Below are 19,850 nucleotides of genomic sequence, written 5' to 3' on the forward strand. Positions count from 1 at the left end.
ACTCTCCCACCAACTCCCACTTTCCCCTCTCATTTTCACTCATCACTCTCCCACCAACTCCCACTTTCCCCTCTCATTTTCACTCATCACTCTCCCACCAACTCCCACTTTCCCCTCTCATTTTCACTCATCACTCTCCCACCAACTCCTACTTTCTCCTCTCATTTTCACTCATAATTCTCCCACCAAATCCCACTTTCCCCTCTCCTTTTCACTCATCACTCTCCCACCAGCTCCCACTTTCTCCCCTCAATTTCACTCATCACTCTCCCACCAACTCCCACTTTCTCCTCTCATTTTCACTCATCACTCTCCCACCAACTCCACTTTCTCCTCTCATTTTCACTCATCACTCTCCCACCAACTCCCACTTTCCCCATCTCATTTTCACTCATCACTCTCCCACCAACTATAGTGTCTTCAAGAAACTGGTGGGCAATGGTTGATAACTTTACATTTTTCAAACCAGGAGTACATGAATTATTTTATTTTTAAATAATAGGAAAATGGAACAATTAGCATATAATACTAAAACCACATCAGGGAAAATAATGTGACAGCTACATGTATAATGCTTCATCACTGTAGCAAATCTTGCCATTTCAATTTCAGTGAGGTAGTTGTGGTGGCTCAGTGGTTAGTGTGTCAGACTCAAGACCAAAATGATGCAATTTCAGATCTTACCACTGAACCAGCCTGGGTCAGCTACCATGCTGTGTCCTGAGGCAAAGCACTTGACTATATAATTGCCTCAGCACTAAATAACCTACTTGTGTTGATGTGCCACAAAGAACCAAAACTAAATTTCAGTGAGCTTTCACTAAGGATCCCTAAGACACAAGAATAATGATATAACTTATGGTACAGACAAATCATTAATGCTAGCATTATGTATAGAACTCGTGGTACAGACAAATCATTAACGGTAGCATTATGTATAGAACTCGTGGCTACAGACAAATTATTAATGGAAGCATTATGTATAGAACTCATGGTGCAGACAAAGCATTAATGCTGTCATTATGTATAGAACTCATGGTACAGACAAATCATTAACGGTAGTATTATGTATAGATTTCATGGCACAGACAAATCATTAATGCTAGCATTATGTATAGAACTCATGGTACAGACAAATCATTAATGCTATCATTATGTATAGAACTCGTGGTACAGACAAATCATTAACGGTAGCATTATGTATAGATTTCATGGCACAGACAAATCATTAATGCTAGCATTATGTATAGAACTCATGGTACAGACAAATCATTAATGCAAGCATTATATATCATGGTACAGACAAATCATTAATGCTAGCATTATGTATAATGGCATCAACAAAAACATTATTTCCCTAATTTGTAAGAGTCCTTGTGACTAAGGCAAATATTTGCAAGTGCTAAAATATTTCTGTAAATTCTTCCTTTTTTTCTTCTTAATTTGGAAACCTGGATCAATTTTGCAGTTTTTATCTAAAAAATGCTGGGCATGATTGAGTAGATGAGAACTTAATAAATTCATGTAATTAATAACAAAGACAGTATTTACATGTTTTTTATGTGCCCAACACTGAGGAAGACGCTTTATATAGTTGGCTATTTTATTTAGAAATCTGTTATGAATAATTGCTTTAAATATTCAGAATATTTATGTATCATCTAAGAAGCTAACAAATTAAATTAGAAGCTGTGCTTATGTTCTGTTTTTATTTCTTTCTTTTTTGACATTTCAGGAAATAGTTTGGATCTCTTAGAAAATTCAGAGCTTCCCTTCCAACAGCTAACATCAACCATACATGAGGATTTCCTTGAAAGTCTGTATATGTATGATGTCTTACTCAGGTACAGTATGCAGTCTGTACATTTGTTGAAGAAGTACAGTGATAAAATTAGTAAAACTGGACAGGCTTTGCTTCTTTAAAAACAAATAATTAACGAAAAGTAAAGTGAACACGATTTCTATATTGACAGTATTTGGAATGGAGGAAAACACTTTTATTTCAGTTACGACCTTAATTCAGTCACATTCCTAGACTGCTGAACAGAAATAATAATTAGACTAAATCATGGTCATATCTATGACTTAATTTCAAAATCATCTAGATTTAATCAAACTGTAAAATGTCTACTATAAGTTCAAGCATGTTATGTTTATCATTTCATTTAGTCCATCGGTCTGTTACCATTTTTGTTCCTGCACAATAACTGGAACTATCCACTATCCACAGTTACCAGATTTAGTGGATATGTTGCGTATATGGTGAAAAAGAACCCTATTGGTTTTGGGGTAAAAACCTCAAAGAAGACGACAAATGTTTACTGCAAAATACACTATTTATGTATCACATAAAAAGATGAAACTCTGTAGATGGCTTGCCTTTGGTGGGAGGAAATATCCTTTTGATTTCATGTTCAAAGGTCAAAGTCATTATAACTAAAAGAAGAAACACGGTTTTTGCTCAAAAAGTTTTCAGATACATGCCATCAGCAGCATTTGTGAAGAACATGTACATTTGGTACGAAAAATGTTATTTGCATAATAGCTATAGTACCTTGCCCAGAATTTATGTATGGCTTGCACTTAAGGTGATTAAGGTATGGAAGAGTCCTACTGATTATGGGATTTAAGAGCCAGGGGTTATTCTGGGTCAGAGATGAATGGGTTTTGTGGAATAACTTTTGTTCTTTTACCAAACTTTGTGGATGGCATGCAATTAAGATAATAAATAAACCTATATATTCTGGGTTCTAAATGTCAGATGTGTTGGTCATGGTAAGTGTGATAAAAAAATAATGGCTTCTGCAAAATAGGTTTAGTTGAAGACCATATAAATTAACTATAGGATGAAAGAACCTTGTCATGAATAATCTCAACACTAGTACCTACACAGAGGACTATTAAACACAGGGTGAGGTTGTTATTATGTACCATTCATGGCACTCTTCTTGTGAATTTGGCATCAACAATTATCTGACAGAAATGAAACATATTTAACTAGCTAAATCATGTTTATTTGTACACCTCTCCCTTCCTGACTCATACCCAGAATATTCATAAACCTACTTATAATGCAGGGTCATGAGTGGATCCCAATTTTTCCTATAAGATACCAAAAAGAATTGGCCCCTGTTTGTACAACATTAAAAGAATATAGGTAAAAATTGGTCAAGTAAACCATGATATATTGCTCATTTTATCTTCAAAAATGGCAGTTGGTGCCCAGAAATTAGAAGCAAATTTGCAATATTTGTATGGTTTAATAAGTCATATTTTTTAACACTAAATATTTTCTCATTATACTTTAAATTACAGTATAAAAATGAAAATATTTATCAATTAAAATGTAAGTAATGTCTGTTGGTTGCATACTTTAGGAAATAAATACCAAATAAGTAATGTCAAGTGAAATTTTGTTTGATATTTTAATTCAGTTTCTGTATAATCATAAATGTGATATGCCGTCTTGTATTTAAACATGAAAATTGTCAATCAACCATGACAGTCATGTCCACATGAAAATTGCCAATCAAACATGACAGTCATATCCACATGAAAATTGGCAATCAACCCTGACTGTCATGTCCACATGAAAATTGCTAATCAACCATGACAGTCATGTCCACATGAAAATTGCCAATCAACCATGACAGTCATGTCCACATGAAAATTGTCAATCATCCATGATTAAGTACCAACTGTGTTTTCATCACTGACTCACTTTGGATGATCAATTAAAAGTTGACCTGCATTGTTTTTTCACATAATTAGTCTTTCATATCGCATCAGGTAAAGGGGTATTTAAAAAGCTATGTGAATCAAATGTTAGGATGGGGAGGTTATGGTCATGTGATAAGTCAACTCATTTCATTTCACCATTTAAGCAATGTAATCGAAGAATCTAACAGTGGTTTATATGCACGTTAGCAAATGTTGTCAATGATAACAATGGAACCAAGCAAAAGTCATACTAGGTAAATAGCAAGCTTAGTTTTACAGACAGGGGTCATTATAGAAAAGTGAATTCAAAAGGCTGTTGTGAAATTATAATTCCCAAATTGACACTTGGAGTTTTTACTCAAGGGTGTGAATATATTCACTCTAATTTTGATGAAATCACAGCATCAATATTTCACTTTTACACATTTAAAAAATACAAAAATAGAATTCCCATTATTTCTTTTATCTAAATGAATGTCAGTTTTTTCTGAAATAAAAGAACAACTTGTTTTATTCTTAATCTATAGTAACACTAGAATGTAACAACATTCACAAACAAAATGCAGTAAAATAATACACAATGGTTTTGCTGGTATACATAATGTGTGCTTAAATCATCTGGAATAATATTTTAAATTATATTTCAGATACAGGGATATATTGAAAATAATGGTAATTTACACAGACATGTAAATCTCTTCATTAGAAAATACTAAATATTCAAAATGCAAATTTTAAACAAGTATTTGGCCACTTAACAACACCCCCTTTCCCACTGTAGACATCCATCCCTTTATCAGGAGTTGCTCAATAATTTGCACCCTTACTGGGGTTAATGATTCTGGACCCCATTTTGCATGAGGTATCAAGAGAGAGATGCAAGTTACTCATCCAATTATAGACTCTGAGATGGGTCATATTATTTCAGTTTATTAGTTTGAAATGTACCTTGAAACCTTGATTAAAGACACCTCCATATTGGAAAGACCTGTTCATAATGAAAACTTTCAAATATATCCATTGAAACTTTTGTCATTATTCTTTGTATAAATAGAAGGGATATTGTGCTGTTTTCTGAAACCAAAGAGATTGGTGTTTGGTGTTTGGCCACAACTAGTTATTATTCATTCTTGCTTGAATTTTGTTATGTATTTTCCCCTGCATTCAGATTTTAAAATTCATGATACCATTTGCATTTCTGGGGCCCCGAGTAGCCGAGTGGTCTAAAGCGCTCACCATTCCGGATCACTGCCACCTCACCTCTGTCTGCGTGTGTTTGAGTCCAAGGCTCGGCTGGCGTGGGTACGTGGGAAAGCCTGCCAGTAGCTTCTCATGGGTCGGTGGTTCTTCCCTGGGTTTTCCAGGGTTCTTCCTCCACCAGTTATACTGGCCGCCATGTATAGCCTATCTTGTGCTGAAAAATGGCGTTAAACCCTAGAACAACAACAACAACCATTTGCATTTCAAAGGGTTACATACATGGATCATTATTCTTTCAGAATAACTAATCATTGGACATTTGTGTTTTTATAGAAACATTTCTTGCAAAATTTTGTGTAACTCTGTACTAATGCTACATTTAATGTGACAGCCATGGTTACTCTAATGAAATTTGTGTTTTTGATCTTGATACTAAATGTTAAATGACCATGAATTTCAACCCAGTCTCCATTAAGTAATTAAAATTTGTCATGTAAACATTAATGTCACAGCTTATTAAAAAAATGTGTTACCAACCAGATCATCAGGTATGTTATGGTACTCTGGTTTTAAATTTTATTCATTATTTTGTTTAGAACTCAAACATTTGCTTGCCATGGACACAGGACACCAGTTGCTGAGCACTATTTTCAGCTGAATGTTGCTCCAAGATTGACATCAGGGCTTCCAGTGCCAAATGACCCAGTCTTCTGTCTGGATCAACTAGCCAGGAAGAAAATGGCAAACACAAGCAATGCTGTATTGTAGTGAAAAATATATATTAATAGGCCAATGTTTTCTGATCTGTTCATGTGGTTCATAAGGTTGAAGCTAACCTTGATTTGCATGTCACTTAGCAGCTGTAAGTAATTGATTCCACTGGAATGAGAAACTAGCATATCACAGGTTAGCTACTCTTGCTTTCTAAATCAAGCCACTGAAATGTGATAGTGGAAGATCACAAGTTAGCTAACCTTGATTTCTGTGTCATCAAGTGACTGCGAGTAATTGACTCTATTGGTATAGGATACTGGCAGATCACAGATTAGCTACATGTAACCTTGATTTTCAAATCATCATGTGACTACAAGTAATTGGTTAGCATGTTGTTTTGGCCTGTTTAGGCTCTAACTGCATAGAGAAATCATAGATTTCAATCAGGGTAGGGAAATACTGTTGAAATTTTGCAATTTTAATGTTATATTCAAACAGATTATATTGACTTTATCCCATAAGAGTCTGTCCACATCTTTAACTTTATGACTTGTGCATGAAATCAGAAAGTACCTTTTGCTAATACTCAGTAAAGTTCATCTCAAAACATTCATCCTAACGGACACAAGTTTTACATCAATATATTATTTACATTCAATGCTATGTTTTCATTGTTAAATTTAACTTACTCAGTTCTCACAGTTATGCCTAATTCTGCAGTTTTGAGCACTTGATTTCCATTTCACTTTTTGTTTCTTCCTGCAAGCCCAGTTTGGCTTTTATTGTTAAAAGCCAATGTGGGCCATGTCACCCAGGCTAAATTCCATTGGACTGGGATGCCATCCATTGCAAGATAGTCTCCCAGAAGATGCTGGTATCTATTTACAGCTTGTTCAGTTGGAACAAGCAAGATTGATTGGTTTATTCAAGCATCCATTAGCAACAGTCAGACTGGGACTGATTACCATATGATCCAAAGTCTGCCATGTCTGTCATTAAATAACACTGTTAATTCTTACATGATTGACCCATGCTTTGATGTCATACACTTTTATGTCAGTAGTTGTACTCAAACATCAGAATTTCATGTGTTGCTTGTATAAGGTTTATAAAACTACTTTTTGTAACATTTATTATTATATTTTGTGTTCTGATTAATTTATTATGCAAGAACTGTGATACCATAATGTTTACCATATGCAAACGGATGCCAGAAAACTAGGAGAAAGTCTGAAGTTTTGGCTTTGTCATAAGGATCAAACTCTTCACCTATGTTCCTGCAAATGTTTGCCTGCAGTACTCAATCAATCAATCAGTGAAAGAATGGTTTATTTAATTGTTGATCAGGTCTGGTTTCTATTTCTTACAGTCTTTATTAAGTTCAAGAATATTTTCAAATTTCTGCTTACACATTAGTAAAATTCCTCTTATGATTGTCCCACCATTAAACATGGACAAAAGACATTTATTTGTGTCCCAAATCTTCGAACAGCAAAGAAATTTGGATTTTCATGTACAAAATACTCATTATGTTGGTTGCTACAACAACATAGTGAAATTGGTCAAGCTATACTTGTTTCTGGACCTCCAGTGGGCCTAGTGGTTAGAGCATCTGCTTCAGATACATGAGGTTGTGGGTTAAACCGTAGTCGAGTCATATCAAAGACTTATAAAAATGTACTAACAGGTGCCTCGCTTGGCGCTCAGCATTAAGAGGTTAGTGTTAGGACTGGTTGCCTGGTGTCAGGATAATGTGAATTGGTGTGACATCATGCTACATGTCTGCAGCATGATGCCCCAGTGCTAGATATCACTATATAAGCTGCCACACTGCAGATATTGTAGCAATATGACTGAAAAATTGTTAAAGCTATGTTAAAAATAAACACACTTGTTTCTGTTTTTTTGTAAATTGAAGTCAGAATAGTTTCTGATGTCATGAATCAATATATGGTTATGACTTTAAGTGTAGTATAAAATCAGACTTAAGTATACAAACCAAAATAACTGATCAGAGTGGAGTGGTTTTAAAACAAGGTAAAAATGATATATCATTTCATGGCATTGATTTAAAACAAAGTGATCAAGCTAAGGGAGGTAAATTTAAGCTAAGGGAGGTAATATTGTCAATCTGCTTCAAGCAGAACAGACATTAATTCACATTTCTGAAATCTTGCTGTCTCATTTCACTAAAGGTTTCATTTTTACAACCTATTATGGCAACCTGTTTACCCAAACAGAGGAAATGATATTTAAAATTTCTTTTCATATGAATAAATTCCTCAGAACATACATGAGTTGTATTGCAATTAGTTTACAAGATATTACATGGTGTCAGTCAATACAATGTATGCACATGACATCACACAATGCACATGACATCACACAATGCACATGATATCACACAATGCACATGATATCACACAATGCACATGACATCACACAATGCACATGATATCACACAATGCACATGATATCACACAATGCACATGACACAGGGCAGGTCATGTGTAGGGTTTGTTTTTCTATTTGGTGCGCTGAATTTTAGTTTGATATGTTTTAGGTTTTAAGTTATATTTGTAAGCAATGTATTATATGATATGTATACTTGTCCCTGCCTTAACACATATCACACAGGACACATCTTTATGTGTGGAACACCATTCTTTATTGGACAGATTGTTTCTATGGTCCTTTTTGAGCTGGTTTACATCTTTATGCCTTTATCAAAAATTTTACTGCCTCTTAGGCTAGTTAAGAATAGGTCACAATGATCTATATTTGTACAAGATGAAAGTCAATTTCTGAGATATAGTTTTATAGCCTTCATCATTTTCACACATTGTATTTATAATTTGTTAGCTTGTCTGGCCAAAGATGATGTGGGTTTACTTGTTAGCTTGTCTGGCCAAAGATGATGTGGGTTTATTAGTTAGCTCGTCTGGCCAAAGATGATGTGGGTTTATTAGTAAGCTTGTCTGGACAAAGACGATGTGGGTTTATTAGTAAGCTTGTCTGGCCAAAGATGATGTGGGTTTATTAGTTAGCTTGTCTGGCCAAAGATGATGTGGGTTTACTTGTTAGCTTGTCTGGACATAGATGATGTGGGTTTATTAGTTAGCTTGTCTGGACAAAGATGATGTGGGTTTATTAGTTAGCTTGTCTGGATAAAGATGATGTGGGTTTATTAGTAAGCTTGTCTGGACAAAGACGATGTGGGTTTACTTGTTAGCTTGTCTGGACATAGATGATGTGGGTTTACTTGTTAGCTTGTCTGGACAAAGATGATGTGGGTTTACTTGTTAGCTTGTCTGGCCAAAGATGATGTGGGTTTATTAGTTAGCTTGTCTGGCCAAAGATGATGTGGGTTTACTTGTTAGCTTGTCTGGACATAGATGATGTGGGTTTACTTGTTAGCTTGTCTGGACAAAGATGATGTGGGTTTACTTGTTAGCTTGTCTGGACAAAGATGATGTGGGTTTACTTGTTAGCTTTTCTGGACAAAGATGATGTGGGTTTACTTGTTGGCTTGTCTGGACAAAGATGATGTGGGTTTACTTGTTAGCTTGTCTGGACAAAGATGATGTGGGTTTACTTGTTAGCTTGTCTAGACATAGATGATGTGGGTTTACTTGTTAGCTTGTCTGGACAAAGACGATGTGGGTTTACTTGTTAGCTTGTCTGGACATAGATGATGTGGGTTTACTTGTTAGCTTGTCTGGACATAGATGATGTGGGTTTATTAGTTAGCTTGTCTGGCCAGAGATGATGTGGGTTTACTTGTTAGCTTGTCTGGACAAAGATGATGTTGTGGGTTTACTTGTTAGCTTGTCTGGACAAAGATGATGTGGGTTTACTTGTTAGCTTGTCTGGACAAAGACGATGCAGATTTACTTGTTAGCTTGTCTGGCCAAAGATGATGTGGGTTTATTAGTTAGCTTGTCTGGCCAAAGACCATGTGGATTTATGTCATGGTCTGGCATAAGTCAGTCCATTTGTTAAAATCAGATATTTTTCACATGTTCACAAATACTCAAAAGTTAGCAGCAGGAAAGACTTTTTAAATCTACAATTTTGTTAAACACAGATATTATGCTTAGTGATTTGGAATGAATATTAAATAGAAATGTGCAGTAATACTGGTATACCAGTTTTATTTTTTTATGTTGGTATGTACCTGGTATCTTTTGGCTCTACGGGTACTTTTCTAATTTCTCTCAGTGAAGAATGTATGGAAATGACTGAATAATCTTGATATGAATTGAATCATATTCATAGCATATTTTTTTTTGTTGTGACAAAATAATTCAAATAATTATTCTGTCAAAGAAATTATCATCTGCATAAATTTAATCTGGTTATAACTTGTATAATATACATCCATCAGAATGTAACAAAAACATGTTCCAACCCATTTACACATTGTAAGAGTTAGTTCCCCTTTGTTAATGTTGAGAGCTTTCATATTAGAGGTTTAATATGGACTCAGATTTCAGTTATTTTCCTATAGCCCAGTTTGATAACATTATTTACCTCCATTAAATAATAACTGCAGAGTTATCATTCTTGCAATTAGCGTACATTAGTTACTTCCGGGGAGCATTGTGACAATAGATTTAAACAAAGGAAAAGGCAATCCATCAAAAATTTATACGTTACAAGTACGTAACATAAATGCTCTGAAAAATACCATTATTTACTTAAATCGTTAAACGTGGACTGATTTAAAACCTTTGATGCTTTTGAAATATCCTTTCAGCAGGAAATAAATTGTAAAATGTTTCATTTGCTCTTACTTTAAGATTTATAAGTGAGTCAATTGCAATGAAACATAATAATTTATTGCTATCAAACTGGATCACGTTCAAACAATCTGGACTTCATGTTTAATAACATGAATCTTTCAGCTAGATTTAAAGTATATCTTAGTAGAATTTTATGTGTAGTTTGTTTGCTTACATAAATGTTTACCCTAGTTTTGTTTCAAATGATGGAAAGTTTGCATAAACCTGATGGGCCGTAAATTTTATATATGCGGGAGAAATAGAGAAACGAATGTCATTTATAAATTTGCCAATTGTTCATGCGACTTGACAGTGACCACATCCAATGGACACATAAATTTGTTCTAGAAATCACATTTTGAGGGAACGTATTTATACATTACATTTGATGTTATGTACCATATTAAGATCAATCATGCAGCCTATGATGATTAAGATATGTTAGTACATTTCTGGGATATGTTAGTACATTTCTGGGATATGTTAGTACATGTCTGAGATATGTTAGTACACGTATGGGATATATTTTAACAGTTTAAACATGTTTGTTAACAATTATTAAGTAGAATTTGTGCTAGAATGTGACATCAGCTGATGCTACAATGTCACATACTGTCAAAGTACTAAATTAAAATACATTACCATGCATAAGTAAATTTATAATGGAAATAACATTTTGGGATATTTCGAGTGCATACAGCCAAGCTTGTGTCTAACAATAGATACAGTCAGCAGCCATTCCAGAATAATAATAACAACTAAAATTCACAACTGGCGAAAAAAATAACTTACCCGAAATAACTTATTTGACTTTGTTTCATGATCTTGGATATTTCGGTGATTAAAATCCAATTTTTCTCACACCAAATTTGAGAATTTACAAAATTTTAGTGTTTCTAGTTATGACAATAAAAACGAGCATTATGGATGTTAAAATTAAAACAGCTACCCGTAATCAAGAAAAAAATATTCAACTATGAGATGCATTATATATTCTACACACCAATTTAGTCTAGGAATACATCAGATATTTTGAAAAAAACACAACTAGTGATTGTTATTGTAAAAACATCTTACTGTCTTTATTTCAAAAAGAAACCAAATATTTCTTGACTGTTAAACTATCTAAACATGTTTTTTAACATTTGCTATTTAATAATAGTTTAATATATAGGACAGTTTGTCATCATCATTCAAAAACTGCAAGTATGAAGTAAGAGAAAACACAATGATGTTGGCTGTAGAGCATCTAAGTAAAAACATAAAGCACAGAAACCGGTAGCATGAATTTAGTTACAGATGTTATGTTACTAACATATTTTTTTTCAATTTTCTGAAAACTCTAAGAATTTGACAAAATAGCATTAAAGACTATTTAATTGAACTTAATATTGACATTATTGAACAAATTATCGAAATCTTGCATAAAACCTTACAATCTCTTTTTGTTACGGAGGTTACACACATGCAGCAATTTCAAGCATATTTATCAAAAGCCCTTGAAATGTTTTCTATTTCCTTCTGTGGGACTTTCATGGATCTTCTGGTTTTTCCAACTGGCACAGGACTGTCTATAAGACGATATATGACTTTCTGCGGAGTGATCCAGATTTCATCCTTTTGGCGAGGCCATTTGAAAGTATTAGCCAATTTCCCAGACTTCTCCATAAAATCCACTAGCAGTTCTCCATCTTCGTTGTCTTGTTCGACCACTCTACCAATATACCACCTTGAATTGTATAAACCAGCTATCCAGTCACCTTCCTGTACTGGTATGACATCAATTCTTTGTCGTTTTGTTTGAGGCTGATCTTGTTCTATTGTTCTATCTTCAATAGCTTCCATGTTGTTTCCTGGACCCTGTTCTTCACAAGGTCTCTCATCTTCGTTTCTCAGTAGACTGTGTTTAACATAGCCATCGCAGGTAGATGTTGCTACATCTACTAAACATTCAGGGCAATAACAGGATAAATTCCTTGTGAAGATTTCCATGTTTGTGGCAGACAAGACAAAATGAAGTTTGAAAGTTCCAGGAACTGGTCGAACTGCAGGACGATTTGATAAATTCTTTTCGGCTTCATCATAATCTTGCTGTGTGTACAAAAAGTACCTCACTTTGCTGCCAGTATTAACGGAATGAGTGGCCCATGCAAAAAAGTCATTCGCATTCTGTATGGAACATTTACCATGCTTAACTGCATCGCCTGCTGAACGTTTCACACTGGCGCCTAGTCCGTCGCAAGGACCTTTACCATGGCCACTCTCCAGGTAGTTCCATCGCGCATCAATGCCGAATTCATCCTGGTGTTGCGCTATAAACTGGAATATGGTTCTATTACGATACTGACTCGTTGGAGAGTCAGTAAGGTAGTGAATTGTTTTCAAATCTTTGCATTCTTCTTTGAGCTGTGGAATAAGTTTCAGAAGTATAGCTTATACTGCTGAGGCATTGTGAAACATCACATCAGAAACTGCAACATAGCTTTGGATTGATTTGCTCATTCCGGAAGGAAAATAAACCACCATGGTATGGAGTGAAACGACAGGTGCGTTCCAATAAGCTGATTGGACTTCTTCAACTGACGAGCATTTGAAAGTTTTCTGCAAAGTCCATCCATACTACTATTTCATTTTCTGGTAGATTTTCACGTAGATTTCTAAGCTCCTTATATTGATGTTGAACTCTTACAATATGGTCCCGGAACTCAGTGAGGTCTTTGTCTAACAACTTTAAAAATTCATCTTTCAGTAGCCCTTCCTCAACCTCTCTGTGGCGAAACTTATTACCTTCCTGTACTCTCTTCCAATGTTTAAAACTGATAGTAGCCACATCAGTATCTCTTATCTTTTCAATTATTGTTTCATTTGACTGGTACTGTCTTATTAGATCATCTGGGTTTTTTGGACACTGAACCCCTATATTTATGATGGCGCGCATCTTCAAAGCCATGTTCTGGTGTCTAGAACAAAGGCACGTCTTTCTACTTGCAAAACTTGCAAGAAGAATATTCTGAGGTCGAAATGAATAGAAGAGGGATTTAGATATCTTTAATCTCGGATTTTCTAACATGAACTTGAAGTACAAATTATGCATATAATCAGACAAGACATGTTTCTGTTTCAACTGTTCTTGTACTTTCTTAGTGTCTCTCTTTCCAGGTAGTATGGAACTATTGTCCTCTCTCTCTAGAAAAGCTACGACCTTTTTTTGCAAATTCATGTTTTTAGTTGAGCTTTTCCTCTTTACACATAGTTTGGCCACCTTCTGTCTACATACACCCATTGACTTCGCTAACTTTGATCCACATCTGTACTTTCTTACTAAACCTTTCCATTGTATACCTGATGAAAGCGTTTTCTTCTTTTTCTTTTTAATTTCATCTTTTAATTCACTCAAGGCTGTGTTTGTCAGTAGAAACTTGCATCTGACCTCTATCAGTGTGCGACAAACTTTGGTGTTATTAAGAGGGAGTCTATTCAATCCTAGATTTTTCATTTCATTTTTTGTCTTAGAACGAGGAGTCATAGTAAGTTCACTTTCCTTTTTAGTGTCTGAGCTTTCTATCTCTTTTTGTGCCTGTAGTTTTCTTATCCTTTCAGTCCTCTTTTGAAGTCTCTTATTAGCTCTGACAAGGTTCTGATTCTTTTGTCTTAGCTCCTCGTTGTTTCTATAGGCTTGTCTTAGTGATCTTCTGTATGTTTTTCTCAGCCCCTTTGCTCTATTAGCATTTTTCTGTTCAATTCCTGGCAGCTTTACCACCATAACATCTGCCGGACTATTCGCTGTATTACTATCTGACGGAATAGGCGCACTGTCCTTTTGATTCTTTTTCTTATAATGTTTTTTCACTCTTTTCAGTATTTCTGCTCTCCTTACTTTTAGCTGAGCTGGTTTAAGCATAGTTGTAGGAACATAAGAATCTCTCTTCCTCTTTGCCTCCTTTTCTTAAATTTTTGCAGCATCTTTCTGTTTCTATTTTTCTTGCCATCGGCGTTGTCTCTCAGCATCAGTCAGTGCCATTCTTAAAATTAAAAGGTACTGTTAATGAACTGCCTTAAAAAATGTTTTAAACATTTTAAAACACAGGAATTTGTGTGTACATACAATCTAAAAGGCAAACAGTGTAAGATATGATGAAAAAAATAATACATTGTAATGTTGAAGATCAAAACGCATAACTCGGGAATCATTATTAACATCCGTAACTTTTTATTAACCTCCATAACAAACCTTATATAGTCTCTGTTTAAATGGACATTGTTTCTTGCTACATAGACATAATATTGTTTTTAAAACTCTTGGTACAAAACGAAATAGCATAAACAATTGTGCATGAATGTCACAGGTAACTTTAAAAATCGGTTTCAAATTTTATTATTTAATTTAACCTCCGTAACGTTATTTTTAAATATACAGACTTCTAAACATGTCAAAATGCACATTTACACGTGGGGAACATTTGGTTAATCATAAAAATCACATCTAATAAGAACTTGATTGATTTGTTATTTACGGAAAATGTTTTTTCCATGTTTATTCTTTCTTTTAACCTGCGTAACAATAGTGGTGCAAAATAATACTGAATTTATTTCCCCTTTCACCAGTTTCCATTTGCAGAAAATGGAGACTTGGTAAACTGGACATATTAATGTTCTAATAAACGGTATCTGCTTTAACTATATACTTCCGGCGGTGTATGGACAAAAATCACCCTGTTTTACTCATCTGTATTTTGTATGTAGAGAATCTATAAAAACTGTTTCGCATGTTAATGTTATGGAGGTTAAAATTTATTTTGGATCGGATTTTTTTGCAAAATAAAGTCTCCCTGTAGCAACAAAAGTAACTAATTGTATTTGTTTATTACATATGGTTTATTTAAAATTATCATTACAATTCGCGCAAACAGTGAAAAATTAAATATTGGCGTTATGTATGTTAAAATCTTAAATGCAACAACACAAATAGCCAGCTAAATCAAATACTGAAACAAAACTTTAAAGACCTAACAATTTTTAGGTAAAAAAAATCATTTTTTACACCAAAATCCTCTATTAAAATGTGTTTGTCTTATATTTATTAACATCCAATGTTATATTACTGCTTAGTCTAAAAATTGTTATGGATGTTAACTATCAATATACGACATACGTATAATTAAAATTTATAAAAGGCACGAACTTCAAGAAACTTGCCATTCCTACCAATGAAAGTGGAACATATTTTGTATGAAATGAGCCCATAATATGAACGCTATTATAAGTTGTATAGTAAAAACGGAATGGTTAGTTTTGATTTACAAGAAAGCGACATTATAAAAATGGTTGTTTTGGCACTTTTTTGAAGTGATCCACATGCGAAAGAATGACTTTATATGTGTACAAGTACATCTCTTTTGAAACAAAATACTTTTTTGTAGAAAATCTCTTGAAAAGTTGTGGGTACGACGATTTTTAGAAAGTTGCAATAACAGCGACAGTTTAAATACGAAATCGTAATCTTTATTTTGGAATTACTGTCAGATCCAATGTTATGCACTGAACGTCAAAATTCTGATCCTAAACATTCTCAAATGTATGGACATTTGCTTATTTGAGACATGTAACCATGTTAACATCAATTGTACAAAGTTAGTTCTGATAATCTCTTGGAACATTTCTGGCATAATGTTTTGAGGGTCAGCACATTTGATCTCTTTCATCTTTATTTCTTTTGACATTTAATTTTCTGACAGTTTAAAATAGCTTAGTAGTTAACCAGAATAAGCTCTTCTAGTTTTAACCATTTTGTACCATGTAACTGTTTATAAATGATTTTTGAAAGTCGTACATTCAGGTGTGTTGTTCATACAATCACCCTATCATCAGCACACAAATGAACTGCTTTGACCCATAATAAATAGTATAGATGATCTAAAGAAACACACAAATGAACTGCTTTGAACCATAATAAATAGTATAGATGATCTAAAGAAACACAAATGAACTGCTTTGACCCATAATAAATAGTATAGATGATCTAAAGAAACGCACAAATGAACTGCTTTGACCCATAATAAATAGTATTGATGATCTAAAGTAACACACACATAAATGAACTGCTTTGACCCATAATAAATAGTATAGATGATCTAAAGAAACACAAATGAACTGCTTTGACCCATAATAAATAGTATAGATGATCTAAAGTAACACACATATAAATTAACTGCTTTGACCCATAATAAATAGTATAGATGATCTAAAGAAACACACAAATGAACTGCTTTGATGCATAATAAATAGTATAGATGATCTAAAGAAACACACAAATGAACTGCTTTGACCCATAATAAATAGTATAGATGATCTAAAGAAACGCACAAATGAACTGCTTTGACCCATAATAAATAGTATAGATGATCTAAAGAAACACACAAATGAACTGCTTTGACCCATAATAAATAGTATAGATGATCTAAAGTAACACACACATAAATTAACTGCTTTGACCCATAATAAATAGTATAGATGATCTAAAGAAACACACAAATGAACTGCTTTGATGCATAATAAATAGTATAGATGATCTAAAGAAACACACAAATGAACTGCTTTGACCCATAATAAATAGTATAGATGATCTAAAGAAACGCACAAATGAACTGCTTTGACCCATAATAAATAGTATAGATGATCTAAAGAAACACACAAATGAACTGCTTTGACCCATAATAAATAGTATAGATGATCTAAAGTAACACACACATAAATTAACTGCTTTGACCCATAATAAATAGTATAGATGATCTGAAGAAACACAAATGAACTGCTTTGACACATAATAAATAGTATAGATGATCTAAAGAAACACACAAATGAACTGCTTTGACGCATAATAAATAGTATAGATGATCTAAAGAAACACACAAATGAACTGCTTTGACCCATAATAAATAGTATAGATGATCTAAAGAAACATTAGCTACAAAAGAAGTCTTCGTGTGTTTTGATTAAAGGCTTCATTTTGAATTTTAAAAATATTTTCTCTGAAAAAATTTGAAAATAATCCACATATCTTAAATTTTATTTGGTGTAGCAATACCTGCATGAAGACAATAATGACTGTTTACCCCATAGTGACTATAAATATGATCATACAGTCAAAATTATTTTTTTTTAAATCCATTTTAAAAAGTGTAACAATTTTAGTGTTTTAATCAAAGTTTAAAATTTAAATTTTAAATTCTAATTATAAAGTCAGTATGCACAAGATGTTCAACATTTTATGTTTCTTGTCTTTATAACACACTTGGCAATTTTAATTTTTATGGTGAACAAACAATACGGTTCAGTGCTAATACCCTAAAAGCCGAGTTGTAGTTTGCTTTGATGTAAGCAATCTTACACCATACCTGTTAACTATCATGCCAGGAGGAGAGAACAAACTTCCCAATTTTTGGGGTCGCTCCACACCTACCTACCGATTTCATAATATCTTCTGAGGTTTGCAGAGAACTCCCAATTATTGCATTATGTCTTTGATTTTCATTTCTTCTGAACAAGAAAAGTCCTACATGTTATGTGAATTATTGTTGTGACAAAATAATTACTTTGCTATAAAGAATTTGCTTCTTCACTAAAAAGAATGTTAAGTTTAAACATTATTCACGTAAGTTAATGATTTTTTTTTTACCTCTGCAATAACACAAAAAAAAAAGTTAAACCAGAACAAAAAAGTAAACCACAATAATAAAATCATCCACAATTAATTTCAGTCCATTGAATGATCACTACGAAAGCTCTAACTCCATCTGCTATAGCACCATTCCCACGAAAGAAACTTACACGAGTGAATATCTGGCATTTTTATAATGTATATACCAATGATAACTACCATCATTAAATTAACAAAAGGAATGAAAATACATAACACACAGCAAATGTGTCCTCAAAAAACTAATTTGGAATATATGTTTTATAATAAACAATATTAAATGCTTTACGAGCTGACAATTACCGACTATCAACATAGGAGACACCAAAACATCAAGCTTTCCATTGTATGGAAAGTTATGATGTTTGTTCCGCTAAAACACAAAACTAAAATTGGTTGATGTTGATCTTAGTTGAACTATATGAGAATTTTAGCCTTAATTTTTACCACTCTTCATGAACATGTAAATTATGATGGTTATGTGCCTTGTACAAATAAATGTGCATACCTTTTATAAAATATTACCTCAATTTGTAGGATCACTTATATCATTGAAAATGAGTAACTCCTGAGCGCGTGATTCAATGTAAACGAAACAGCTATTAAGGACTAGCCAAAATGATATCTGGAAGAATGCAATTTGGTCGAAACAATGAATAAAGCAAAATCTGCTTCTATTATTTTTGGGAATAAGTAAGGATTTAAGTGACACTATGCACGCTTTGCACTATGTAAGTACTGTACATAATAGTTCAGCATGGTCTCCCTGGTAAACTCAACCGGCCCACGAATTATGAAGTCTGTATTTACCTATATTTAACTTCGTGTTGGAGAAATCAGAAAATGTGCACATGCAAATTAATAGCCAAATCAATCTTAACAGTTTAATAATTGTCGGGTCACCAAAAAATACTCTTTTTTATATGCCAGTGTCTTAGACCACGGAAAAAAAATATTGTTTCGTGTCCCGAGGTTTACAGTCGTTACAGTAGTCGACAAAAAGACCTAAAAACAGTCAAGTGTAGACAATGGCCCGTGGATAAGCCAACCCCCTTCTTCCAGGCCTTTAATTTTTCCTTAATTATTCAGCTTATACACGATTATATATGGTACTCCTGGTGCAGTTCTTCATCAGGCATAGTATTGACTGGCTTGACTATAAGTAAACACTGTTTGCAGTGTGTCACAGATTTCACTTGCAGACAAGTAACAATGCATCATTACTCAGTGTGCATTGTCACTAAAATACACAGACAACCACACCATAATGCTCATGTTCTAAAGAATAAACAATTAACTCTAAAAACTTTAAATCAATACCATGAATGCCTAAATCTAACTCTTTTATCACCACCAGAAATGAGAGGGAAAAAATGTTCTAAAAATTTATTAGGATTTCATTTATGGGTTCTAAACTGGAAGTAATAATTGTGACCTGAGTCCATAAAGCAGTGCCCAAAGAGTATGTGAGTGTTAACAGTTTTATGCACAAATTTAATGCAGCATCCACTTGCCTAATATAAAATTTGATAAAAAAATAAAATATGCAAGTTAGGTTAAAAAGGTCAATTTTTAGGGGTAGCTACTGTATTTGTTATAACAAACCATATGACTATCATTCACTTCACCTTACAAGTCAATGGAAGTTCATAGTGACAAGACAATGGAAGTTCATAGTGACAAGACAATGGAAGTTCATAGTGACAAGACAGTGGAAGTTAATAGTGACAAGACAA

At 33.7% G+C, this 19,850-nt stretch overlaps 2 protein-coding genes across 2 annotated transcripts in view; one reads left to right on the forward strand and one right to left on the reverse strand.

Annotated features, from left to right (window-relative positions):
- The window catches only part of LOC149772682 (uncharacterized), an 84,487-nt gene extending 76,561 nt beyond the window's left edge, over nucleotides 1-7,926 (forward strand). Inside the window, exons 12-13 of the mRNA XM_089947494.1 lie at nucleotides 1,736-1,844; nucleotides 5,517-7,926. Coding sequence (XP_089803620.1) covers nucleotides 1,736-1,844; nucleotides 5,517-5,688 — 281 coding nt within the window. The 3' untranslated portion in view covers nucleotides 5,689-7,926. The remainder of the gene's footprint in view (nucleotides 1-1,735; nucleotides 1,845-5,516) is intronic.
- Nucleotides 7,927-12,875: 4,949 nt separating this feature from the next.
- LOC149772683 (uncharacterized) lies at nucleotides 12,876-16,453 on the reverse strand. The gene has a single exon (XM_089947495.1). It carries the CDS (start codon nucleotides 14,317-14,319, stop codon nucleotides 12,994-12,996), a length of 1,326 nt encoding a protein of 441 aa, XP_089803621.1. The 5' UTR covers nucleotides 14,320-16,453; the 3' UTR covers nucleotides 12,876-12,993.
- Between the last annotated feature and the right edge of the window lie 3,397 nt (nucleotides 16,454-19,850).

Source organism: Sinohyriopsis cumingii, unplaced genomic scaffold, assembly GCF_028554795.1.
Source record: "Sinohyriopsis cumingii isolate HCF-2022 unplaced genomic scaffold, ASM2855479v2 utg001276l, whole genome shotgun sequence".
Taxonomy (NCBI): domain Eukaryota; kingdom Metazoa; phylum Mollusca; class Bivalvia; order Unionida; family Unionidae; genus Sinohyriopsis; species Sinohyriopsis cumingii.

Coding starts and splice junctions, on each gene's coding strand:
- LOC149772683 (XM_089947495.1), bottom strand. CDS start 14,319: ATGCTTAAACCAGCTCAGCTAAAAGTAAGGAGAGCAGAAATACTGAAA.